General features: G+C 43.4%; 3 protein-coding genes across 13 annotated transcripts; 2 read left to right on the top strand and 1 right to left on the bottom strand.

Moving 5' to 3' along the window:
- The first annotated feature begins 63 nt into the window (after positions 1-63).
- On the top strand, positions 64-3036 carry acer1 (alkaline ceramidase 1). Of its 3 annotated transcripts, XM_049720572.2 has the most exons (8): positions 64-421; positions 505-613; positions 827-939; positions 1035-1149; positions 1383-1521; positions 1894-2031; positions 2197-2334; positions 2394-3036. In XM_049720572.2, the coding sequence occupies exons 3-8, from the start codon at positions 847-849 to the stop codon at positions 2569-2571; spliced, it is 801 nt and encodes a 266-aa protein (XP_049576529.1). In that variant the 5' UTR covers positions 64-421; positions 505-613; positions 827-846; the 3' UTR covers positions 2572-3036. The 3 variants fall into 3 exon arrangements, with proteins under 3 accessions (XP_049576529.1, XP_049576521.1, XP_049576549.1); XM_049720564.2 differs by lacking the exon at positions 505-613 and having other exon boundaries at positions 64-338; XM_049720592.1 differs by lacking the exon at positions 505-613 and having other exon boundaries at positions 349-421.
- A 1372-nt stretch (positions 3037-4408) lies between these two features.
- mllt1a (MLLT1 super elongation complex subunit a) lies at positions 4409-14005 on the top strand. 4 transcript variants are annotated; one of them, XM_049720518.2, is made up of 12 exons: positions 4409-4558; positions 7154-7334; positions 7426-7508; positions 7731-7874; positions 7953-8078; positions 8756-9406; positions 9581-9668; positions 9837-9948; positions 10069-10168; positions 10380-10448; positions 10752-10823; positions 10909-14005. In XM_049720518.2, exons 1-12 carry the CDS (start codon positions 4547-4549, stop codon positions 11035-11037), a joined length of 1767 nt encoding a protein of 588 aa, XP_049576475.1. In that variant the 5' UTR covers positions 4409-4546; the 3' UTR covers positions 11038-14005. The 4 variants fall into 4 exon arrangements, with proteins under 4 accessions (XP_049576475.1, XP_049576459.1, XP_049576468.1 ...); XM_049720502.2 differs by having other exon boundaries at positions 10380-10457; XM_049720511.2 differs by having other exon boundaries at positions 9578-9668.
- Positions 14006-14497: 492 nt separating this feature from the next.
- acsbg2 (acyl-CoA synthetase bubblegum family member 2) lies at positions 14498-25501 on the bottom strand. Of its 6 annotated transcripts, XM_049720311.2 has the most exons (15): positions 25339-25496; positions 23614-24315; positions 21538-21670; positions 21236-21348; positions 20297-20592; positions 19599-19687; positions 19048-19249; positions 18826-18975; positions 18517-18693; positions 18219-18400; positions 17894-18136; positions 17568-17785; positions 17318-17457; positions 16635-16878; positions 14498-16526 (listed from the first exon to the last, which is right to left on the bottom strand). In XM_049720311.2, exons 3-15 carry the CDS (start codon positions 21645-21647, stop codon positions 16408-16410), a joined length of 2283 nt encoding a protein of 760 aa, XP_049576268.1. In that variant the 5' UTR covers positions 21648-21670; positions 23614-24315; positions 25339-25496; the 3' UTR covers positions 14498-16407. The 6 variants fall into 6 exon arrangements, with proteins under 6 accessions (XP_049576268.1, XP_049576288.1, XP_049576260.1 ...); XM_049720331.2 differs by lacking the exon at positions 23614-24315 and having other exon boundaries at positions 25339-25501; XM_049720303.2 differs by lacking the exon at positions 25339-25496 and having other exon boundaries at positions 23614-24400.
- Between the last annotated feature and the right edge of the window lie 206 nt (positions 25502-25707).

The following is a 25707-nucleotide window of genomic DNA, read 5'->3' as shown; positions in this document are numbered from 1 at the left end:
TAGATGAGCAATACTTGAGACACACACACACACATATGCACACACAACACAAGCAGATGGACCGGTTAATCCTCCTTTGCCTGTGCAGAGATGTCCAACAGCACCTGTTATTAGTCTCATCCGTTGTTTCTCCTCATAATGCTCGTCTAGCCGACAAAGAAAAAAGACAAATGAAGGGTGGGGAAGTGGTTTGGTCCTTTCCACATGGATTGTCATCTATGCATGCCATGATGTCACCGTCTGGGAAACGTTTCCATGCTCCACCCTGCCCAACTTCACCTGTTGAGTCACCTCGTAGCACTTTTTGACTGGAGGCGAGGCGTACGGCATCATGGGAGGTACGTTCAATATTCACAATGCTATTCTGTCTGTCTTAAAATTAGCACTGCAACTGTAAACTCGTGTTCATCCATCTTGATAGGTAAGTAAATAGAAAAATATCTATTCTAATCTGATCCAATGACACCACTTTTACTTACTAAGTAATCATTTTTCCATCCCAAGACCTCGACAAAAATATTTTTTTCTATCATCTCAATTTGCATCATGTCAGCTATCGAAACTTCTTCAATCCTCTGGGTATGATTGCGTCCTTGACAACGCGGCTTCTCAGGTTGGATTGCTTTTTCATTCATCGCAGTACATTTAAAAAAAACACAAAGGCTTTTTGAAAGCGAGCAAACGTATTTGAATGCAAGGACACGAAGGGAAAGTCAATTTGCATGAGCCACTGACAATAACTAGTCTTGTTCTGTCTTTTTTTATGAGCAGTTGATCATTTATTGCTCCGGTTTTTGTTTACCTGGAGTTTCTGTCTGTCTCTCAGGCGTCTACTCGAATGAAAGAATGACTGGAGTTTTCTCCTATGAGAGTTCAGAGGTCGACTGGTGTGAAGACAACTACAAACACTCTGAACATGTGGTGGAGTTTTTTAACACGGTGAGATTCTTTATGGCATTTTTAATCGGAAAAAAAAAAAACCTGGAGGGCTTGCTTGTATTCAAAGTGAAAAGCGTGTTTGTTTTTCCTGGCAGATGAGCAGCTTCGTTTTCTTCATTATATCTCCCATCATGCTCTACCTTCTTCACCCTTACGCCAAAGAAAGGAACATGGCAATCCACCTGGTATGGGTCATGATGTTATTTGTAGGTAGGTCAATTTCCCTATATTCATCCTTTGATGGAAAAAAAATATAAATAAAATAAATAAATACATATATATATATATAATATGTACCTATATAATAAATAGATAAATGCTCTTCAGGATTTTCTATCTTTATTATTTCCATCTTTACTCTTAAATTGGTGTTTGTATGTGTTGCAATATCTCGATTCAATTTGGCTTTTTATATCTGACGAATTCTTTCTTGTCACACGCAGGTATCTTTTCTGCCTACTTCCACATGACTCTAAGTTTTGTTGGCCAGATGCTGGATGAGTTGTCAATCTTGTGGGTGTTGGCAGCGGGCTATGCCATATGGTTCCCACGCAGGCTCTTCCCATCTTTTATAAAGGACAGGTAAAGCATCAAGTGTATTACAATCTGTGTCATCATTCACCAGATGAGACAGTTATGCTTGCTTGCTCTGGTGCCTTCTGATAAAAAGAAAAGCTATTCATTTATTAAAGGCACACACACACACACACACACACACACACGTGTGAAACCTAATCCATGCTGGCTGAAGATCCAGTCTGACAGCTCCAACAGGAGTCATTGTCAACAATACACAATACAGCATCTAAAACACAAACTGACAAAAAAGGGCTTCACCTCCAACTGTGTTAATAATTAACCCTGCGATGGCCTGGAAGGGTGAATGAATTTTTAAAGAACACCTGAAACAATCCTACCGGTCTATTTTTTTTTCTTTCTTTCTGTGTCATGCAGGTCCACCTTCTCAAAGCTGATCCTGGTGGTGACTGTGGTGACTTCAGTGTCCTCTTTTGTCAAACCGACTGTCAATGCCTATGCGCTCAATTGCTTTGGCCTGCACATGCTCTACATTGTGGCGGTTGAGATGAGATGGTATGAGATTTTTAAAATGATATATTGAAAAAAGTAGGAATTTGGGGTTTTCCAGTATGATGTTATGCCAGGGGCTGAAGAAAAGCAATAATCCTAACAGTTACTGTCGATATGACAGCACTATTTGTGAACGTTGATGATTTTCAATTGATGTGATTTATTTAGCTGTAGTGACCAGAAGGCTTTGAGACTGGCCAAATGGTCAGTGGCCTTGTGGATACTGGCTATATCCTGCTGGATTAGCGATCGCTTTGGCTGCGGATTTTGGCAGAGGCTAAACTTCTGCTACTTGCACGGTATCTGGTAAGTTTGTGTCGAGTCAAGTGAACCCTGAGCTTTTGATCACTTGGACTATCCCTCAGGCACATTTTGATTGTGATGGCTGTGGCGTACGGGAGTACGTTGATAGCTTACCTGGATGCCAACTACGAGATTCCCTATTCATTGCCTGGACTGCAGTACTGGCCCTGTGATAAATTAGCACTTGGATTACCTCACATTGTCCTAAGAGGCACCACTAAGACACTCAAACGCTGCTAACCACATACACAACACATGCATACATGATCCGACCAGACATTTTATTACAGACTGAAACATAACAATGAAAAAAAAAATCAAATATGGTTTGCAGATTTCTTTTATCATTATTATTATTATTATTTTTTACAACTGATTTTTATCCTGTCTGTGTATGCAAATGAATCATCATGATTCTAAAAGATACATGTTTTCCCGATACTTGACTTCTTTTAATATCAAAATATTGCTATACTGAAGGTCACGAACGCAATTTCCATAAAAAGTTCAGTTAAAAATAATAGATACTCTGTTTGACTGCAGCAAATAATTGTACAAGTGAACGTATGTATTTGAATGTTTGTCTTACGCATACAAAAGCAGTATGCAGATGAGTTTCACACAATTTTCTTTAAATTATTTATTTATTTTTGGTCCATACATTCATATATGCATTTGATTAAATACTGACTGTTTTTGGTAGAATTATTACTCTTGTCGTTTTTCATCTACCTAACACTTAAGCAGTGCATTTTGCAGTGCAATGTAGTTCACCTCATTATGGAATGTTGTGCTTTAGTTACAAAATAAAATGTTTGACAACTATATAAAATGTTGATCATTTCTGTGGATGCAAAACAAATAATGGAAATGGGAAAGCTCAAGATTTTGTTCCAGCCTCAACAGTGACCTCCTATGGAGTCACGCGTGCATTGTTTAAGAAAAAACAAGTCATCTTGAATCAATTACTGAATAGTGATTGCAGAATGATTGCTTCCTAAACGGGTGAAATATGAGAGGTAAAAGAGTGACATTAGCTCTAATTTGGTTTATAATCAAGCACAACTCAATTTATCATAATCACTGTTTTTTTTGTCCACACCATTTTTTTCAACAATAAAAGCAAATCTTATGTTCCAAGTAAAATGTTCCAAGTGTTCAGATATACATGTAAAAATGATAAAAATATGAAAATACAATTAAATTTAAGATAGTCAGTATAAATACAACTGCACAATCTCAGACTATAGTTTGCAAAATCTATTTCACATCATGCTTTTGTGCTGTTCATTCTTCCCAAATGAAAAGGTGAATGAAGGACTCGATATCTGAATGTGAGTAAGACACACTCAAGGTGGGGATTCCTTCTATTCTTTGACTCAAAGACAAACTGGATTACATACAAGAGAAAGCACAGCCTTGGTGAGAGAGTGCTGACCTTGTGGGCCAAAACGGAGACCCAATAATCTCACTTCAAAGTGCTCCACAAGGGAGACGTGACACCCTCTGACTGTTGAGGGGGGGAAAACAGCATTAATAAAAAGACAAGCTGCTCAAAGTTCTTTTACTTATTACAAGCATCCTTGTTGCCTCACCAATGCAACTGTTTAGCACACAATTACAAGTCAGTGATTGCTAACTAACATTCGGGATTGCACTATGAAGAAAAATCCTCATTGAAAAAATTAAATGAATGTATGTATGATTTATCCGGAACCATTTACTCAGTTTATCTGAGTGTTTTATTTGTGTTAATTTACTAGGGTTGGGAAAATTAAGAGCAAACACATCACATATTCACATAATGACGTTCTGCGTCGATTAAACTATTATTTATTCTTAATTATCAATTAACACCATGTGCATTTTACAATTAAAAGAGCTCTGCAGCCATTGGAACAGAGCTCCTGTCACTCGAGAATACCATCACAAAAAGCTTTATTTGTATTTGCAAGTGGAGTCCAAGCCCGCCTCCTAATGGGCTATGATTGGCTGTTTTTAAGAGAGCAGGAAATCCCCGCTCTCCCATTGGCTGAGCGAGCTTTCTGTTTGGGTTGCCTTCCAGCGGACCGTCTGGACGGGGAGGAGAGGGGAGGGGAGTCGTCTGCCTTCCGCTTCTCGGCTGGATTGACACACAATGAGGACCCAAGGCTGGAAAGACGCTCATCAAACGCCGCTGTAAATAAAAACAACAAATCACTGAGGCCAGTGAAACATGGAGAATCAGGTAGGTTTGCTCCCCTCTCTGCTTTTGGACACTGAACTTTTCCCGATGAAAAGACTGGCTGCTTTCTCGCTGCTCGGGCAGCAATGAATCCTCTGTTGTAGTCGCTTGAAGAGAGTGAGCAAGGGAGAGAGAGAGCGAGAGAGAGGGAAAAAAAAAAAAAAAAAAAACGCTGCTCCTGCTGCTGTACAAGTCGTAGTTGTTTGGTTCTGGAGCTATGCTAGCTGGCCACTCATACATCGGCATTTACCGCTAACTAGCTCCGCTCCGTAGCTCCATTCAGCGCCGCTGCATTGGCGCAGCCACAAATCCAGCACACAAAGATATACACACGCTCTCTTTAGATTACAAGTATTAGTTACTAGTTATTTTTATTTAGTTAGTAGTGGCGGTTGTGTCCAGCTAAGCTAAGCTAGTTCACACAACAAATGGAATATGATCGGCCCTTGGCTAAAGGCTAAGGAGCCGCGACAAGGCGCCGGGAAAAGGCTCCCTCGTCCTCCCCTTGGTCGCGCTGCTCATCCAGGGCGGGGGCCTGATACCTGTCATACTTGCCAAAGACCCAACGAGGACACTACTATTTTGTAGTATTGGCTAACATTTGATTAATGGTTAACTCGTGTGCACTTTTTTCCCCCAGTATAACGCCAATGAATATGCAGGGGGGGGGGGGGGGGGGGGGCATTTTGGCAAAATCCCAATGTGGAGAATTTGAACCGCACTCATGCTTTGATTGGCATCTTTCATTGAGCTAAAGTGTCCAAAACACACTATCAGTGAAGGAGGCTTGCTATCAAATTGCTTTTGCATGATTGTAACTGGATGGTTGTGTTAAATCATGTCATAGTCTTGAGGTTGTTCACTCAAGTCATTAAACCCCATTAAAAAAAAAAAGCAATTGTCATTAGTTCCATTGTGCTTGCTTTTGACCTTATCAAACTGGAAACCTTACATACTAACCCACTGCACCCCAACAGATTTATATGAACAAATGAATGTATCAGCACACTATGTCACAAGTTTTAAAAGTTTTTTTCCTGTGTCAAAACCACAGAAATATCAGCCACTTTCTTGGCACTGCTTCTCTAAAGTTGCTTTTGAGTAGACTGGTGAGTGATCACAAAAGAGGACATGGTCAGATGCCTGGAACTTTACAAATATTCTCAGTGTTTTCCTTTCATGAAGAAAATTCATCGATATGCACAGCGATATTGTCAGTTTTCTTTTTTTAAAGTAAAGAAAGATATTTTTGATTGCGTCTCATATTGGTCCTGCTTTGACAAAATGCTCCAAAGCTATCAAGATAGGCTCACACCTCACTTGAGAGTTTCCAAAATGCCAGATTTTTTTTTATTTTTATCATCTTGAGGATGACGGCACAGCAGTTTCCTTCCTTCGACATTTCTATGACAACCGCCTATGCTGCGAGGCAATGTGTGTGTGTGTGTGTACAGTGGAAAACAAAATCCTGGGACAAGCGGGTAAAGCCTATTGGAGTCAGCAGCTTGATCTACGGAAAGCTGGCAAAGAACATGGACGCCACTGTGAGGTCAAAGATACTGCAATAAAGATGTTGATGTTCCATTTAGGGTGCTGTTATTACCATGATTGAACAGTTGAGCACGGGGGGGCGGCTAATTCCACCACAGAAAGAGAAAAATGTGATGATAACCATAGAATATACCAATTGACTATTTAGTGTACTCACTTTGAGAGTTTATTCTTCCAAATTGCAACATTGATGGGCTTGTTTGTGTACTTGCACTGTAGGTTGCCCAATGAAGCATCTTAGAGCGATCACTGGCCGAGGCTGGAATGGGAGTCCACTTTGTTTGGGAATGCTGATGAGAGATCAGCTGGTTTTCTTGTCACGAGACCTCTCTATGCAAGCTCTGCGGTTGCTTGGGATGACAGGATGGGGGGGGGGGAGAAATAATGTTTTTCCTGCTTATAATACTGTTTATCCAAAAAGAAAACAACAGCTCTTGAAATAAATAATGTTTGAATGCTGGTCTAGCGTCACCACATTTAAATCTAGCAGGAACCTTGAAAACTACGGTTAAGTCGAGTGCTACGCGACCAAGACGACACAGCACGCCACTCACGAAAGCTCATCCTAGATCAAGTCTAGTGGAAAGGGGCATCATGTGTTTGGGGCTGCTTTCCTGCCTCAGGGCCTGACTGCTCTCATTGATGCGAAAATCACTTCCCCGAATAAGGGAGACAAGATATTGTGCAGTAAAGCTCAAGACTGTCTGCTAGTTAGAGCTCAAAAGTGGATGCAACAAGACAATCATGACCCAGAGGGCAGAGCAATATTATTCAGAGAACAGAAAAAAAATGGCATCATCTCGTGGAATTACCCCGTCAAGGGCCAAAATTAATGATTGTTCTGTCCATAGGATCCAGCTGAGTAAACCTGATATTTATTTGACCTTGCCATGGCCATTAAAGTATTCATGACTTATCAAGAATGGGTGGCATGTTTTGATTGGACATATCCTTCTTTTCCTGACTTTGCACTTCCTGCATGGACGTTTTCTACTAAATGGAAAAGGCCAAGCACTGACAGCTATTTTTTTGTTCTGAAATGTCCAGTGCACAGTGCAGGTGAAACTGGAATTGGGCCACAGAGCTCAGCTGAGGAAGAAAGTCACATCAGAGGGCTTCACCCACGACTGGATGGTTTTTGTCCGAGGGCCAGAGAACGGCGACATCCAGCACTTTGTAGATAAGGTTGTCTTCCGCCTGCACGAGAGCTTCCCCAAACCTAAAAGAGGTATGACAGCCGCAACGTTTCACACTAATGCCATGATGGACGGAAAATCATTCAAACTGGAAGAATTTGAATTGCATGTTTGTGTGTGCAGTATGCAAGGAGCCCCCATACAAAGTGGAGGAGTCGGGCTACGCAGGCTTCCTCATGCTCATCGAGGTCTACTTCAAGAACAAGGTGAGAGGGGGAAAAAAAAAGTTCAATTGCTTTTATTCATCAGAGAGATGAAAATGTTAAATTGCAAAATGATCAAGAGTGTCTAAAAACTTTTAAATGATCATTTATAGAGTGGCTGTAATTTTTAACGAAATAAGTCTTTAATTTTGTTAACAGAAACACTTTTTCCCCCTTTATGATGTTCCTCTTTAATATTGATCTAATGAATTCATTTCTTTTTAGGAAGAGCCAAAAAAGGTGTGTTTCAACTATGACCTATTCCTGAACTTGGAGGGCAATCCACCTGTTAATCACCTCCGCTGTGAGAAGCTCACCTTCAACAACCCCACCAAAGATTTCAGGAAAAAGCTGATCAAAGCTGGAGGGGTGAGATCCATATTTAGTCCAGTAAAGCCTTTAACACCACCTACAACACATGTAATGCGCAACTATCTTCCTTGTTAGGTATTGGTGGTTCCGGAGGTGGCCGAAGCAGTGTCCAGGCCCAGTCCAGACTATCCAATCCTCCCCACCATCCCCCTCTCAGCATTCTCAGATCCCAAGAAAACCAAGACCTCCCATGTGTCAAAGGTTGGTTAAGCTGCCAAGAATTGCTTGTCATTTGACAACCACTTGGAGAGAGAAAAAAAAAAAATATATAGTACTTAATTTCTCCTCCCGCATCTTCGTTTGTCATTCATCACACACGATCTCTTTGTGAAGGTAAAACTTTGAGTTGGCTTTGATTGTAGCGTTTGCCTTTAAAGCTGCTGGCTGACTATAATTGTTCCCAACTGCCGTTTAGCATTAGCATGCGTACCGAATTAGTCGGCCTGCTTATCTTCAAGGAGAAAATGTGAGCACCCCCTTTGTCTTGCCTCAGTTAAATCCATCACAAATAATAAATATCTTTTAATCGGCCTTTTCAGCCAGACGACAACAAATAATAGGCTTTACTATTCTCAACATTGGTCTTACTCGGTCGGACCTTTGCTGAATTTTTATCTTTCCCGAGTCAAGAATAGGGGTCTCATTGTTCAAAGTAAAAATTTCAAGGCATTTAACTGTAAAGACAATCAGTACAAAGAACTGGACGTCCTGAGCAAAACTGATGAAATGAGAAGAAAATGTCAAATGGCTAAAAGCAGCATTGTCTTAGAAGAACGGCTTATGTCACATTTTCAAATGCTTTATCTTGCTCTTATTTACATCACAAAAAGCTGCCATTTTGTCATAATGACATTGCTTCTTTGTTTTTCTACCTTCAGGAACCCAGTAAAGAAGGAGGCGGTGGCGGCGGCGGCGGGAGCAGCAAAGGACCCAAACCGCACAAGATGACCAAGGAGCACCGCGAAAGACCCCGAAAAGACTCGGAGAGTAAAGCCTCGTCCAAAGGCGACAACGACAGAGATGGAAGCGGCAAAAGCGGACGTGACTCTTCCTCAACCTCGTCTTCGAAAAAGCCATCAGACATCAAAGTTAAAGATGAAGTCAAAGTCTTGCCCAAGGCAGCTTTCAAGGAGCCCAAGCTCACCCTGAAGGAGTCAAAGATGGAGGGCATGTCTCCAAAAGGAGGGGGGGCTGGGGGTGGAGGGGGTGGCGGAGGAGGAGGGGGATCCGCAGAGTCCAAAGCCCCCAGCAAAAGACCCTCGACTGTGGAGTCTCCCAAACCCAGTGCCAAGAAGCAGAAAAAGGGCAGCTCCGAGGGTCCCAAAGGCCCGTCTGGCGCCGCTTTCACAGGTTCCCCTCGCGTCTCATCATCATCCGCTGCCACTCAACCCTACGCTGACAAGAAACACTCCAAGGAAAAAGGTCGCTGGGCCAAAAGCAAAAACGACACACAGGATTTGAAAGAACCCAAGAAACTTCCCGAGTCAGAAGATTCAAATTCAGAGGATGAAGCATCTTCAAAGTCTGAGGTTGGGACACTTTGCATTCTGGGCTGTTTTTCTTTCCTATATATAGTACAAAGAGGTCTTTGTTGTTTTTATTATTAATATTTGTATTCATTTATTTTTTGAATTCAAAATTGCATCTAAGCATTCTCGAGCGGATTTAATCGATTGATGTCATCCAACCTCCTCCAACAGCAGTCGGCTCCTTCCAGTCCTTCAAACTCGAGTTCCAGCTCCGACTCCAGCTCAGACTCGGACTTTGAGCCGGGACAGAAACCAGGACAAGGTAGGGTATTTTAAACTTGATTCCCAGAAAATATCCATGCATACTAAATACAAATACTGTGTCCTCAAAAAGTCCAAATATATGAATTTGAAAGAATGAAATCTGCCAGATATCAATACACAATCGCAGTCCAAACAAGGAACAAGGAAGGCTCTTTGTTTCTCTCAGGTCCCTTGCGATCCATGGTGGAGGAGATCCAGTCAGAGGAGTCGGACGATGACGACAGCAGCTCGGAGGAGGGGACCCCCGTCAAGACCAATCCTCCCAATCGTGACTCTCGGTCAGTCAGACAAAGCACCCCCCCCTCTGAAATCGAACCATAGATAACATTGAACGGGACACGTGCAGAAAGTGTGTGAGTGACCTAATGACCTTGTCCCTCTCCTCCCCCCCCTGTCAGACTGAGCCTGGACAGCGAGAGTGACAGCAGTGACGGGTCGCACCGCCCCAGTCGAGACCCGGCCCCACCCCCGCAGAAACACAGCTCCTCCAATAATAAAGTGAGGCCTGCCACATATCGACCAAATGAAAATCATGATGACAACACTTTGGAAAATGTGTTTGGATTGTAAACATACAGTTGGGATTCGTTTTCACAGCGCTGACTCGTAGTGACACTTTCTGGCTTGTAGGAATTTCTTCCACCCGTTTTGCAACAAGCGCCATCTCTCGTCCGTGATAACTTTGTCCAATCTCTGCTTGCGCACGCAGGTGTCGGGCCGAAAGAGCCCAGACTCCTCGTTCCGTTCGGAGAAGGTGTTGAAGAAGGGATACGACAAGGTAGGAAGGGTAAATACCGCAACTTTTTTTTATGCTTCAACTTACACATGTATCCTATGAAGCCAAATAGATTGCTGTTGGTTTGGCAAACGGATCCAGATGTTTGGACAAACTGCCACTGAACTCTTGTCAAGTATTTTTCTTAGCACCACATCAAACATCCTTCAGATGGCTCTCGTTCAACTCTTTAAAAAAACATCCATGCTTTGCTGGATATTTTGATTGTTTTATTATACACAATGTACTTTGCAATCAGTGTATGTGGCGCTTTTCAACGACACTCTTCTCTCCCAAATGATTCAGGCCTACACAGAAGAGCTAGTGGACCTCCATCGCAGACTGATGGCTTTAAGGGAGCGCAATGTCTTGCAACAGGTTTGTGTTCATGTCTTGCTTTCCATGGTTGACTGAGTCCAGATTGTTCCCCGCAACTTCTCCCTGTCTGGATTTTGTGTCTCAGATCGTCAACCTGATTGAGGAGACGGGCCACTTCAACGTGACCAACACCACTTTTGACTTTGACCTCTTTTCCTTGGACGAGTCCACCGTCCGCAAACTACAGAGCTACCTGGAGGCGACGGCCACGTGACAGGAAGCGGAGCCGGAGATCGCCATATCTCCTCGAGGAGCAGCTCCTTCATCGCTCAACAGCAAGCAACGTAACCACACACACGCGTAAGAACAAAGAAGCACACACGAAGACGCTGCCGCCGCCGCCACCGCACCTTGATGACACGCTGGCGAGGGGCAGCGGAGGAACCCGTGGAGGAAGGGGAGGACGGCGTGAGCGGGAGAGTCCGAGATGGCAGCAGGAGAGGAGCGCCGCAGGAAGTTAACGGCATGGCGGACCCGTGGAATTCAGCTGCCCCCCCCCCCCCCCCCTCGCACACCCTTCAGCGCGTCACACTCGTCCTCCTCCTCCTTCTTTCCATTCACACTCCTTCCCGGCCAGATCACTCCACGTCCCATCCCATCCCCCTGCAATCAGCCGCATTGGGCCTTGGCAGTTACTGACTTTTTTTATTTTGGAACGCACACGCATGTGTACATGTGGAAGCGTGCGTGCGTGCATGTTTGGATGGCATCGCTGCTCTCCCAACATCCCAACATGCATGTTGTTAACTTTGCTCTTGCACTGAAAGCTGAGCCCTGACCTCACGCCAATGCCTCTCCAAATTTCATCTCCCAGCACCCCCAAAGCTGCAAGTGCATCCTTCCTTCCTTCCTTCCCTCCTTCCTTCCTTCCCTCCTTCCCTCTCATGCCAGCGTGCACCAAAGGGCTCCACTGCTGGTCGCCGGTGCGTTCTTGGATTGCCGACTGGTGGATTTGTAAAACTAATAAAAGTAGCCATACTCGTCTCCCAGAATCCAAAAATAAGAAAAAGTAGGGGCCATGCGCCCCCCGCCCCCCTTTTTTTTTTTTTTTTTTTTTTTTTTTTTTTTTAATATTTTATTTTTCTACAAATGCATTTGTGTTTCTACTCCCAGATTTGCGGTTAAATGACCTGTGAGCTATGAATGTATATCAATTTTATTTTTCTACGCCCAACAGCAACAAGCCCACTCTAGTGCCTTTCTGCAGCATGAAGTGGGTGTTCCCCAGCATCCCCACCCCACCCCATCACCCCCCCCACCACCACCCCCACCGCTTTGAAAATGGGGGAAACCAAGTGTTAATCAGGTTGCCTGATTCTTCAGTATTGTCTTAAAGGCTTCTTTTTCTTCCTCAGTGTCCTTGTAGGCAGTTGTAGTCATTCCTCTCGTCATCTCTGTAGAAACTGTACAATGTTATAACTGGTGTTTATGTTTTTTGCTTTTCTGCCACTAGCTCAGTGTTTAATGTGGGGGGTACGTAATATGAACTAGCTGTAGAAACTGTTGATTTGGGGCTGCTGTGTATGTGACCTCCCTTTCTGGGGAAAATTGAGGTGAAATATCAAATCATGACCACTGGCAATAGAATCAGTCTTTTTAAGAGCCCAGTTATCTCAACCCCAAAACCAATTTCACGCAACTGGCAGACTTCTTCACCAATCACGTGTACAAGTATGGACATTGTTAAGCTGAAAAAGTGCGCTCAGGGTCACAGGGAGCCTAACTAACCCAGTTCACTTCATAGTCCATGACAGTAATAGTAATGTTTACAACAGGTTTGTAGTTGCACGTGGTTGCCACGAGATGGCAGCAAAGCACTACATTCACATTAGACAGGGCAATGGCCTTTCTTGATGAAGCTCCCGCCTAGGCTTCAACATAGTTCCACAAGCTGGAGAGAAATGCCATGCAGCAGCAGCAGCCTGGGGTTGAGGTCCACACTTGAACTGAATGCGTCCTTTGCCGCTCTGCCTTTTGTGTATTTATTGTGTAGCTTTAATACTGGCGTGTTGCGGGGGCCGTCACTCTGCTCACTGCTGTTGTTTTGAAACAGCCCTTCAACGCCCCCCCGGCCCCCCCCGGCCCGGCCCATCCCGCCTGTGCCTCTGCCTCTGTCAACAAAACCCCGACCGACTCCCAGTTGCTTTGTGTGACAGCCAGGCGTCCTCTTCTGAGTGTACGTCCGAGTTCATGAACTCTTGACTGTTTGACCCGCTAGTCTTTTTACCCAACCGGGTCATTGGAGTGGATGTTGACCCGAGAAATGCCCCGCAGTCTACCCACAGTCTACGTTTTATTTATGGACCTCTGCACTTTTGGCTGTGATGACTTCAGTACTTAAATAGTTACCTAAATTGTATTTTTAAGGATTTTATACAATATTTACATGCAATATGATATTGTTTTTTGCCAAATTGTTTTTGTTAATTTAATTGTCTTGAATTTGGGCACGTTTTGTCACGAGTAGTCACCAACCAACATGCCCTCTCGAAGCTCTTTTTTTTGGCCTGAACTGTTTTTCCCGGCACGTTCCCTGTAATGTTTTTGTGTATCTCATGACAGCTGAGCACCAAGAAGCAGGTGTTGCAGATGTTTGCTGGATGACCTCAACTTAATCACTGTCTGCTTCCAGTCACAATAACTGGACCACAGAGAGAACGCCACACTTTAGTTCAGGGAGCTGTTAAGCTAAAAAAAAACAAAAACAAAATGTCTTTTTTTGGGGGGAATTTTTGGTTTTCCTGTGCTTTGATGTATGGTTTCATAGACGATGCGCTCGCTCGGCACAAACACGTCATAGGAAAGGAGGGGACTGCGGGAGCTGGCCATTTACACTTGGACAATACGGCTGAGGTCAATAATCTGCTGTGTGCATCTTTACAGGAAGAGCAGAAAAAATGCTGTGGACAGGGTGCATGTGTATTTATAAGGGTTCAATTCTTTGACTGGGCTTTTACAGGGGGGGTTGTGAGGAAATTGGTGGCAACATCAAGATGTGGTCAACACAGAACAAACCAGCACCAGCTGAAGGGCACATGAGCAACTCAATTTGGTCAAAGACAAACTTGGCATTGAAATGCCACCATGTGGCCATATGATGCAAGTTGTTGTCATAGTCAAAACATGTTATTTTAATGTTATTTTTATTTTGAAAATCATAATAAAGTCATGAAGTACTGTCACGGTGTCTCATCATTGACCGCCGGCCGACTCGGTCACGGGGTTCATATGGAGTTCATGTGGCTGCATGTGGGGTGCAAAGGGCACGCAGAAATAGGTCGGGCCCATCACGCGCTGATCGTCCATCGGGCAAATTATTTTCTGGTGGAAAGGATCCTTATTGCTTCAGGGCTGATCAATAGAATGATGTCACGGCGCTGTGATGGAGGTACTACCATCAATGAATCCCCGTTAAAACATTTAACATGGCCTCGTTGACCGTAAAATGACCTTTGTTACATCCAGTTGAACACAACCTCCTATGTGAGACAAAACTAGAATTTTGTGTAGTAGTTAGTACTTGGCCTAGTTGGGTTATTTTTGCACTGCTTGATCACTTAAAATTACAATGAGTTCAAATGTCGAACAAATTATGAATTCACCTTCAACGTTCATACATTTAGGACAAAATGTATTCTCTCCTGTGCGCGTCTGTAAATAAGACAAACACAAGATACTGGAATGGAGAACTTTTATTATTTCCTGTTTGGTCATTGACATTTACCAGCTTCCTTCTGCCTAACTGACTCACCAACCACATACCTACTAATAAGAGCATCATTAGTTGAGTCAAATTTCCAGGAAATGTCACAGCTTGGTGCTTATTTTGAATTACAGTTGAACACACGTACGCCTCTCCTTCATTAAATCGAGTAACAAATTCTGGCAGCATATAACCAGTGTAATTTAACAGAAGGAAAACTCACTCATCCCCCAATCCCTTCATCAAAACAATACATGGTAGAAATAATAAATGACACCACGTAAACCCAGAACTTCAGCTGGTTTGCATGACCCAGTTCCCTAAGTCATCACGTTACAACAATCCAAAGAGTGCTTACAATATTCTCTTCATTTAAGACCATGTTACAGCTCTTTGGATTTCATCAACTTTAGTTTTCAAGTAGAGACTGTTTTCTGGGAAACTAAATGCTTGAGGATCATAATAGCATTTGACATAAGTTGCATAAAGTGTGCCAACTGTTTAGATATAAAGAGCTCAGTTATACCAGTTGAATATAATCCAACATTGTTTCATTTTCCTTGCACTTAAACAAACACATGAAGGTTTAAAGCAAAAGCATATTTACAATCCAATACCATTTCAGAGCACAGCAAGTGAACACACGTTAAGGAGGCCGGAACCAGTGCAAATGAACGAGGGAGCGAGCGAGCCTCCAGCTGTCACATCAGCCCAAAAAGCTTCACCTATTTGGATGATATGTTTTTAACATATAAAGTATACAATCTGGATTTAACATTTAAATGCGATACTTCCTTTTCAACCGATCCACAAATGAAGGATTTCATTACATACATATAATGGAAAATCCCCCTTTTTTTTTTTTTTTTTTTTTTTTTTTTTTTAGCTTTTAAATACATTTTATTGTGCACTTCGTGTCTCCAGGACTTTTATATGTTTGGAGGATATTTTTTACTATCCATTTTGTATTCTTCATCTATTACGGCAGTCTACCAAACAAGGTAATGGGTGCGGCCAAACGGTTTCACCATCCGCCATCTTTATTACCCAGAGAGACTTTTGTCGTGCAAACAACTCAAGGATGCCCAAGACCGAACTTCTCCCTTGTTGGATGCATTAATCTACACAAAAAAGTATTTGCCGAAAGATTGAGGGTTCCGTTCCTTCAATCTATGGAAACGACGGACAGAGTAAAGCGGTAAGCTTGAGATGACACAAAAATAATAACCTGTATTTCACTTTCACATTAATGTGTGTCTACGATACCCTCGTTTTCATAGCATTAGCATCATTAGCATTAGTCTTTTTGCTAATTTTAGCGCTGTGTGCTCTATGGTTGCACTTGCGGATGTATTTTGAGTTGTAGCATCAGATGAACTGCATCGAAGGTTATTCTTGGGGAACACAATAATGTGTTAAATGCATTCGTTAGCTTCTCGCTAGCATTAGCTTACCGCTTAACTTGACTGCAAGACGTGTTTATAAATATTCTGAGGGCATTTACTTTGTTACATGTTATGTATGGCTGTATGGACAAGTCTTTAGCCCAAGCAAACTGCCAACTTTGGCCCAAGCAAATTGAAAATTCACTGTTGAATCAGCCTTTTCTTAAAGCTATTTGGGGAATTTTGTGATTTTCATTTTCAAGTATGACAGTGCAATCAATGGTCATCGTCACAAACGAACTTTTCTTTGCTGCTACTTCACATCCGTATGCAACACAAATAAATAGTTGAAAAAAAAAACAAAGCTAATTGAATTTACAATGGCTTTCTCTTGTCCACAAATGTAAACCAAAATAAGGCAATAAAAACAGAACTTGAAAAAACGATAAACAAGCAGATGGATATATTAGAACAAAGAGCAAGTCACTCGTTTCCCTCATTTGGTAGGCAGCGGGTTGTCAGGGGTCGTCGGAGATGTCACTTCCTTGTAAAAGTTGTCAATCTGCTCTTGGTACATTTTGGACACCACCGGCCGCTTCAGCTTCATGGTGGGACCTGCAGAAAAGGAATAGACCATCATGTCCGTCAATTGGTTTTGGGCGGCGAGTCATTAACCAGAGAACAGCGTGTACACACACGCTTATTGAGATGGCCACTACTTACCCAGCTCTCCTCCAGTGATGGAGAAGTCTTGCGGGAGAATGTGCCACTTTTGGATACGCTGAGCGTTGGAGATGGCTTTCTCATTCACCCGGTTGATGCCGTCCTGGATGGCAGCGTTTACGGCGCGATCGCGGCCGCCTGCCAGTTCGGAGACGCGCGTTGCTTGACTTCCCAGTTTCCTGCAGATCTCCACGGCCTCTGGAGTGAGCTCGTCCAATGGGGCGCCGTCGGCGTTAAGCTCGCACTGAAGGGGAAATCACGGTTATTTTAATTAAGAACCAAAAAAAATTGGTCCTATTTTAAAAGTCTCTAGCGTGAAACTGTTGAGCGTCTCTGTGTTGTCTGTACCTTGTCGGTAGGTAAAAAGTCATCTTTACTATAAGTGGTTTTAAAGATGGCACTTTTAAAGTTCAAATGACCGATATAGTCTCCAAGTACTTCCTGCTCATCTTGCTCTGATAGGAATCTAAACAAAAACAAGAATCCAAACTGGATCCTCGTCTAACATTTCTTTCCTTGGTCATGTCATGTGGTGTTGTAATTAGCCACCAGATGGCAGTGTCGTCATACAGCCTTTGACAGATCGAAAATGACATTTGAGATAAAAATCAGTGTTATCTGCAAGACCAAAAGAGAACCTCGTGTTGACTGTAAAGCTTACACAATACATTGTTTTGTCATACCTTAATGGTGAGAAGCATGGACAGGAACTTTCTCTTGTCTCCTATCAGCATGGCATTGCTAATCAGCGGCAGAGCTTCCTTGACTGCATCCTCGCTAGGCACAGGAGGGATGTTCTCTCCCCCTGCTGTGATGATTAACTCTGAAATGACAAAAGGAGCATTGTTGAGAAAGCTATTTAAAGAAGCTCCTGTTCAAAGAAGTAAAAAGCTTTCTCCCATATCCGTGTGCTCCACAAGCAAACAAGCGCACCTTTAATTCGACCGGTGATGAAGAGAAATCCATTGCTGTCGCGTTTGCCCAAGTCGCCGGAATGCAGCCAGCCCTCCGAATCCAGAGTTTCCTCAGTCTTGTTGTCCATGTTGAGGTAACCCATGAAGACGTGGCGACCCCAGAAGCAGACTTCGCCGGTCCCATCTTGGTCTGGGTTGTGCAACTTTGTCTTGCACCCAGGGATCTCCTTGCCACAGCTGGAGGGCAACAAAAACGAAAACAAAATTGGGACACTTGCCTTAAGGCCTGAGGGTCAGAACCGGCCCATTGATCCAGAGTTGGACACCCTTGCGTGCGGCAAATACCTGGTGATCCTAAAGGCATCTGGGATGGAGATGGTGTGCGGTCCGGTGGACTCGCTCATGCCGTACAGCTCGTACAATGGAATGTCCAGGCTGAGGAAGAACTCCAGCGTGTCCCGGGTAATAGGGGCGGCACCCGTGTAGCACCTGTGGCAGCGGTCCAGACCCAGAGCCTTGCGCACCTTCTTGAACACCAGCTTCTTGGCTATTTGGTAACTCAACGGCGTGTGTTCCGCTGCTCTGTTTCTTCAGGAGAAAAGGCATCTTCAAACAGCTGTCCTAAACGGATCAGTAAAAAGTCCAAAACTGCAATGCCGCATTTACTCACACGTTCATCTTGGATAGATTGGTCTGCAGACCCACGTCTTTGGCCCAGGCAGCAACTTTGCGGCGAACAGCGGACGACTTTGCTCCGGTGGCCTTCATCTTCTCTTGCATCTTCTCCCAGACACGTGGCACCCCCATGAAGGCCGTGGGACGCACCTCCTTCATGGTGGTCACCAAGGAGCCCTGCAAACGGACAGCACCACGACACATGTACAACTCAAGCATGTGTTTTGACTGATTTTTCAAGACCCAGAGATCATCGTGGCGTCATCATCATAATAAAAACAAACACGACTGACCTTAAGTGCATCGGGGTCGGCAAAGTGCGTGACCCCGCCCACCCTCATGGTGAGCCAGATGTCCACCATCTGGGCGGCGATGTGGCTGAGGGGAAGGTAACTGACCACCACCTCCTGGGACTCGGTGGCATCCGTCAGGCCCACGTGCCGAGCGGTGGAGAGCGCCGTCCATGTCAGCTGAGGGTTACGAAGGAGACATTAAAAATCAATGTGCACAAATGATGTCCTATGTGAAGAGCCTGGGGCGCTCCGCTTTTTAAAATTTGCTCAAGTCAGCGTTGGGCACATGCGAATCAGGCGGGCGCTTACATTATCATGGCTGAGCATGACTCCTTTGGGCTGGCCGGTGGTTCCTGAGGTGTAAATGAGCGTGCAGCACTGATTAGGCTTCTGCTTGGCGATGATGTCATCCAGCGAAACATCAGGAACGTCATGTCCCAGTTTCATGAAGTCGGACCACTGCGGGAAGAAGACCATGCCGCTCGATCCACTGCTGCTTTTTACACACGCCGTTCATCTTTGTTGACTTACGCTGTACAGGTTTGCTTTCTTCTCTTTCAGTTTCCCCTTGTACTGGACAATGGCTTTCAGATGTGGCAAACTGTCTTGCACTTGAAGGATTTTCTGCAGCTGCTTGTGGTTCTCCACCACAAGGATATTAGCCTTGCAGTTCTCTGCCACATACTGGCATGCTTCTGGCGAGTTGGTTGCGTAGATGCCCACGGCGAAGCCGCTGCAACACGCACATTTACATTGGAATTTGAATAAGTGCACATCTGCCTCATAGTGGGACAATTCACTGGCTCACGTCCTCCTGTGTGGCGTTAGCATGGTTTGCTTTGATACAATAGTTTAACTGAATAGTTCTGTGATATTTCAATTAATATGGTAATCAGCAGATTTAGCCTTTATCAATCAATGCCATGCTCTTCTTTTGCTACGGGGGTTTGGGTAAGCCAGTGGAACGCCTCGTGTTTCACCATAATACAGCTGGAGGAAGCGGGGCTTCAGCCTTAAGCTTCTTTTGATGCCAATGTCATTGAGTGTAGTTGTCCCTTTTGTGATATGCATAAACAGCTCACCCTGCCAAAATGGCTCCGATGTCAGCGATGAACCACTCGACAGAGTTGAAGCCGAGGATACATACGCCATGGCAACGCTGCAACCCAAGCTGTAGAGAGACAAATATATCGAGTCAATATTGCAACCTGGATTGACATTTTGGCCTCTGCTTTCATAAACCAGGGCATGTGATCGATCTCAAGTGCCATTGGGACTTTGGCCATTCTCTTATATGGCGCACTTGACAATTTCTTGAAACTAGTCATAAGACCAGCTAAAAGTAGGTCAAAGTTGTGGCGCAGATGGTGTAGCGTGATTTGTTCGAAACGCAGGAAGACAAACTGTCTTTTTCCATCATGTTTTAGATGTCAACATAAATACTACAATGAAGCAAACAAGGCTTCATTGACTTGCCTTTTCAAGTCCACCACCACATGACATGAAGATGCCAGACAGAATAAAGTGCTGTGTGCTTGAGACTAATGTGTAGAAATGCTAGCCTGGATTCAGCAAGGAATTATTTCTAAGAAACAAATCAGGCGGGGACTGAAAATATCATCGAATCATCCACAGCATAACCAAGGAAACCTTCATAGTTTGAGCGTCAGAATCTAGTGACGAAAGCGAAAACCTCATAAAAAAACGATTTGTTCATGCATCCCCAGAAGGGCCCGACTCAATGACTAAGCAATATTGGTGAGCGTCTCGAATGACGTACCTTAAGGAAGCTCTTGGCTGCTGTGCGACAGGTCTCGTAGTATTGCGTGTAGTTCAAGCTCTTCTTCTGCTCGCCTTCTTTCCAGCTCACAGCGGTATACTTCCCAAAATTCTTCACAGCTGTTGTGAAGAGCTGATGGACCGTTAAAGGGGTCTCCGCTGCTAGGCCAGAATCTTCCATGCGGAGCTTCACTTCGCCATCGGCTTGACCTGTCCACAGGTTGGACCCCGGTGCTGGTTCTGGTGCTGGTGCCGGTGCTGCTGACACTGACAGAGAGCCTGGGCGCTGGCCATTTACTGGAGGACATAGAGAGTATATGAGCTCAGAGAACTATTAAGAACTAAATGTTCTGGTTCATTTAAGTGGTAATTGCTAAAGGGAAAAAAAACACCAGGACAGGTCGCAATTGCTTGGCAACAGCTCCTTATTAAATAATATATCCTTCATTGTAAAAGGAACATCTCAATCCATGATGATCTCAGCAGCATAAACTGGCAATGCTCACAATATTGCTGTCATTTTGCTGCTGGCACATTTATGGCCTCCAACAGCTGCTCATTGTTGGCTGCAACAGCAGGAACAAGCAAATTAATGTTTAACCCTGCTCCACTCAACAAATGCCCATCCATTTTGTCCCATGCTCAATTTGATCCTTGATGATTTGTCAAATAATTACGAATCCAAAAGAGAGAACAATAATTTCACTTTCCCCTTCAGTACAAAGGCAGGAAAGGATGACTAAGAACAGGAAGCAGATGTCACTACCTGTGGGAAATGAGAGCAATTGCAAGCTGAGACCACCAAACATGAAGCCGTCCGTCACGCACATCTCTTACTGTGATCATGAAGCAGCCATATTGCCCATGCAAACATTCCAATGATAAGGGGGAAGCAAATGTAAACAGTGTTCTTATCAGCACTGTGTGTGTCCTGTATCACCTGTTTGTGTGTTTGAGGTGTGCTCATTGGAGACCTCCGGCTTACTGCTGACAGCATCGGGGGCCGCTGTCTCTTCTTCTTTTTCCACCGTGGGTTCTTCCTCTAAAGACTCGCTGAGGAACAGGAAAAACACGTCAAACAAAAGGGTGAAGTCCCTAGCTGGCCTGCCACATTCTTCACCAAGACCAGAGGCAGAAACCGGATCCTTGCATAAAAACAGACCCGATACCAAAAGAACGTGTATATATGCTGTATCCATCATTAAATGACAACAACTTCTCATTGTTGTGTGGTGTACATACTTGGCCGTATCCAAAACATGATCAAGGGCTGCTCCATTTTTCCCTGAATCACAGGTAGACTCATTCAAGGCAACAGAGTCCGACTGCTGAAGCACTCCGACCTCCGACATGGCACCGGGCTCACACACGGTCACTGCAAGAGGAGAAGCACACAAGGTAAACAAGCTCATTTTACATGACTCTGTCTGCTCAGAATCAAACGATTCAATGAATGTGGCCGGTGTAGTGGTCTGTGGCGTCATGGCGTTGCAACCTTGCTTCCCTGCTCTAATTGCACGACATGTGACTTAAGTACACACCAGACTGGCACCTGGGTGTTTCAGAAGTAGCCATGGTTATTCTGACATCTCTGACACAGATTCCAGTGTCAAACCTTGCATAATGCTCCATTGATTCTGGATAAGGCTGCCGTGGCTTTACCTAATATTTTTTTTCCCCTTACCCCAACAATAGCATCATAGCCAATCCGTCAGATGACCTTGTGGACATTTTAGATGAGATACGAGTCAAGAGTTGTGACACTGTTCACATGCTACGCAAAGCAGAACTTTTCAAAACCCCCAAATTCTTAAACTGAGACGATTCCAACTGCAATGGAGCAATCGAGCAGATTTTAAAAGTAGAGCAGTCAGCTGTTCTATCCTCCCAACGGTTGGTGGACTGACATGTACTAAACCCTAAATGCTCCTTGAGCCGGACCCAATCCCAGCTGTTTTCCACTCAGATCCAACACTGATATTACCATAAAATTCCGTCCCATCAAATATTAAAGATTAGAGATCAAACCACAGCTCTCTGTCCAAATTTTCTACCAGCTCTAGGCTGTCTTTATTGTACTATAAATTAACACCAAGAGAAGAAATGCGATTCCATTGATCAACGCTCAGAATTATTTACACCATTTACCAGCTGTTGGCTCTCGGCAAGCGCCCAGATCAGCAGTTTATGGCGAGACAACACCCTCAGCATCCTCGCTTGGTGCATGACTGACCACACTACGGCTTTTTCCCCCTATCTATTTTACATTCATAAGAGATGATGGAGACTGGAAACACACCCTCCCCTTGATACCCTCCAAATGACAACAAGTGCCTGGTTGCTGCACTAGACCGGATTGACAGCAGTCATCACCTTATTCACATATTAAGATGGAGTCAAACATTGATGGTGAATATTCAGCAACAAGGCTGCCTGCGCACATTCTCATCAGAGGAAACAAGATGATTGTGCTATCTAAAACAAAATGAGGAAAAAAAGGCATGCAAGTGAAAGCTTTAAGAGATGACAAATCCATTCAATTAACACTGCACAATGAATAAAAATACTCACATTGCATTTCTTGAACTCAGTTTTCGACCTGGTTGAAATTTTGCTGTACAATAAAGCTCCTTGAACTGTAAAATATTCTATTCTAAAATCTTCTAATCTCCTTGGTTTCTAGACTACAAGCAGCCGATCATCATTTTCAAACAGCAGCCCGGCCAGCTTGGTTGGTCCCTCCCCCCCAGGAAAAAACCCCACCCTGCCAGCCAGGCTTCCTTCTACGCACTCCCCCTGCAATCTGATAGGAGGAAAATGCTCACGCCACAAGCCTCGGCTTCCAAAAAAGGTCATGCAAGCCAAATAAATCAGGCACGGAGGGAAGCGTCAACGATACTATGAAATCCATCCCCCTAACAACAAGCTGCAGTCATGCTGGCTAAGGTTACTACGGGTCATTTTTATTTTACACAGCTCTAAATTCTCATGTTCTCCAAAAAAAAAAAAAAAAAAAACATCTTCATTTGTGGTATAATATATGAATTAGATTCATCTGCTACTGATTTTGCATTACATTAAATTGCATTTCTGTTCAATGAAATATTAGCATATGATAAATAATCGGTCACTAACATAAAATGCCTCTCGGTCGAATGAAAAACAATTTTTCTCCCTTTTGGCTGAAACGATGCTTCTGATTGGCAGAGACGAAAATGAGTGAAAAGCAAAACAAAGACTACATACACTAGTACGGTTTTGTCGTTCAAATTATGAGCAATCATAGGAACAAGATCAGGTATATGAATGCCAGTTTACCTGAGAAGTTGTTTGAAGACAATATCCCACATTTCTGGAAAATGTCTACGGAAAACAGGTGACCGAGTTCTTCCAAAGTGCAGCGGACCCGACACTACACGAGAGCTTTTCCGTCCGCAATACCGGTCTAATTACCACGCCAATCCTTAAACGGGTTGTTGTTGTTTTCTTAACAGGTGCCTTCATGTGAACTGACTGGTCGGGCAAATTGGAAGTAGAAAATCACATCACCAGCAATATTTGGCTCACTTCTGATCTTCAAATTTAATAAAGACAGATTTCATATTCACATATTGCACCAAAAATCATGTACTAGGACTGATGATCATGGGTGACATTATGGTAATAACCATTGTGAACATGCTGATCTGAATGAGCCTTGGGTGATCTCAATATTTCCTTGCTTTCAGGTAATTGCAATCAAAGTGTCCACCAAGCAGATTAGAAGAAAGCAATGTTTTACTGATCTCATCTGATGCTCGCTCACATGACGTCTTTCCATAGCAAGATCATTCTCAGCCAATTGCTTTGAGAGAGGACATCCAGCCACCACAGCACAGCATCACGTGACGTGAGGGCCGGATGGAATCTGCGCATGTGCACGTGCTGAGCTGCTGTAGGCTGCAGCGACCGCTGACGTGCCATTGGCTGAGGTTACTCTCAGTCATTGACATCAACATGCTCCGCTCCACAGTCCCTGTGCTGCACCGATCACAATGCATTATTGTTTGCTCATTTCAGATGTCTTCAATTAAATATTACAATGAACAAAGGTAATCCAATTATATCATATAGACTGTATTACTCAAGATCATTTTCTTTCATTCATTCATTCATTAGGCCGACTGGGCACTCCAAATTACTCAGGTGTGAGTGTGAAAATGCTAAGACACCATGCTTAAATTCATACATTTGGTCCAAAAGGAACTTGCATAATTCTAGTGTTTCGAAACATATAATTGTCCTTATATTTTTGTTACATGACATTTTCTTGCTTTGATCCCCCCCCAACCCCCCCCCCCCCACACACACACACACACACACACACGCAAAAAAAATCATTGTTTTAGTGAGAATGGAATTGTGGATGGGTCATATACTGACTGACCTCTCCAGATTGTTTGCCATTTCTTTCAAAGTGGATAATACAGAGTAAGCCTATGTTTACTAGCTTTTAGTTTAAAGCCAACATTACTATAATGGCAGCAATAGTTTACATGTTTGCTTAAAAAGTGCCAAGCTGTACTGTACATTGTAAAGATACTCCAAATCTTTCATCGTGACAATCCACTACAAATGTCATTGATGTTTTGACATTTGTCATTCTATTAACTGTACGCTGATGCAATGGCAGATTTAAAGGGATGCATGAAAAATAATGAGATGCTAAATTTGTCAAACTAAAAGTGTTAACCAGAATTTAGTTGAACTTACTGGATCAAGGAATTGAGGATTGCATGTTGCATCACACTTGAAAGAGGCAATTCATGCGGCTATTCCAAACTGGCCTCCACCTTTGAACCCAAGTACTCAACATAACAGTAATATAAAATATAGTTTTGGGAATTATCAATTGGCTACATTAAAGTCCTATTAAAGTCTATCACACAAGTGTAGCTGTTTTTGTTTTTTTGCATGCCTAACTTGACAAGCCTTTCAACGTATAAGAACAATGAAATGATCAACATACAATTCCGTGCAGTGGACAAAAAGAAAGCACTTTACCTGAAAGGTGAAGAAGTTTTTTTTTTGTTCGTCACTTAAGAGGTATTTGACGATTCGACCATGGGCTTGACGATCAATGAATGCATTCACAGAGGTGTGTGTCTACTTCATCTAAACGTCTCTCGATCGCGATGATTTTCCGACGTCATTGGCTTTTATCACACGGTCACATGTTCAAGACGACAGTAAAATAATCTGGGGGGAGAAAAATAAAAAGGAATACTTGAAAACATAGCAATGAACTGTTCTTTTTACCTATTATCAGATTCCTTCCAAGGGATGTTGCAGTATTGTTTTCTACACTTGTGTTGTTTTTGTGTGTTTAAACAGATGAGAAATGAAGAAAAAATAATATGGATGGGTTTGATT

The sequence above is a fragment of the Syngnathus scovelli genome, chromosome 10 (genome assembly GCF_024217435.2).
Source record: "Syngnathus scovelli strain Florida chromosome 10, RoL_Ssco_1.2, whole genome shotgun sequence".
In the NCBI taxonomy this organism is placed as follows: Eukaryota; Metazoa; Chordata; class Actinopteri; order Syngnathiformes; family Syngnathidae; genus Syngnathus; species Syngnathus scovelli.
Note: the sequence above shows the minus strand (reverse complement) of the source record. Positions and strands in the feature narration are given on the sequence as shown.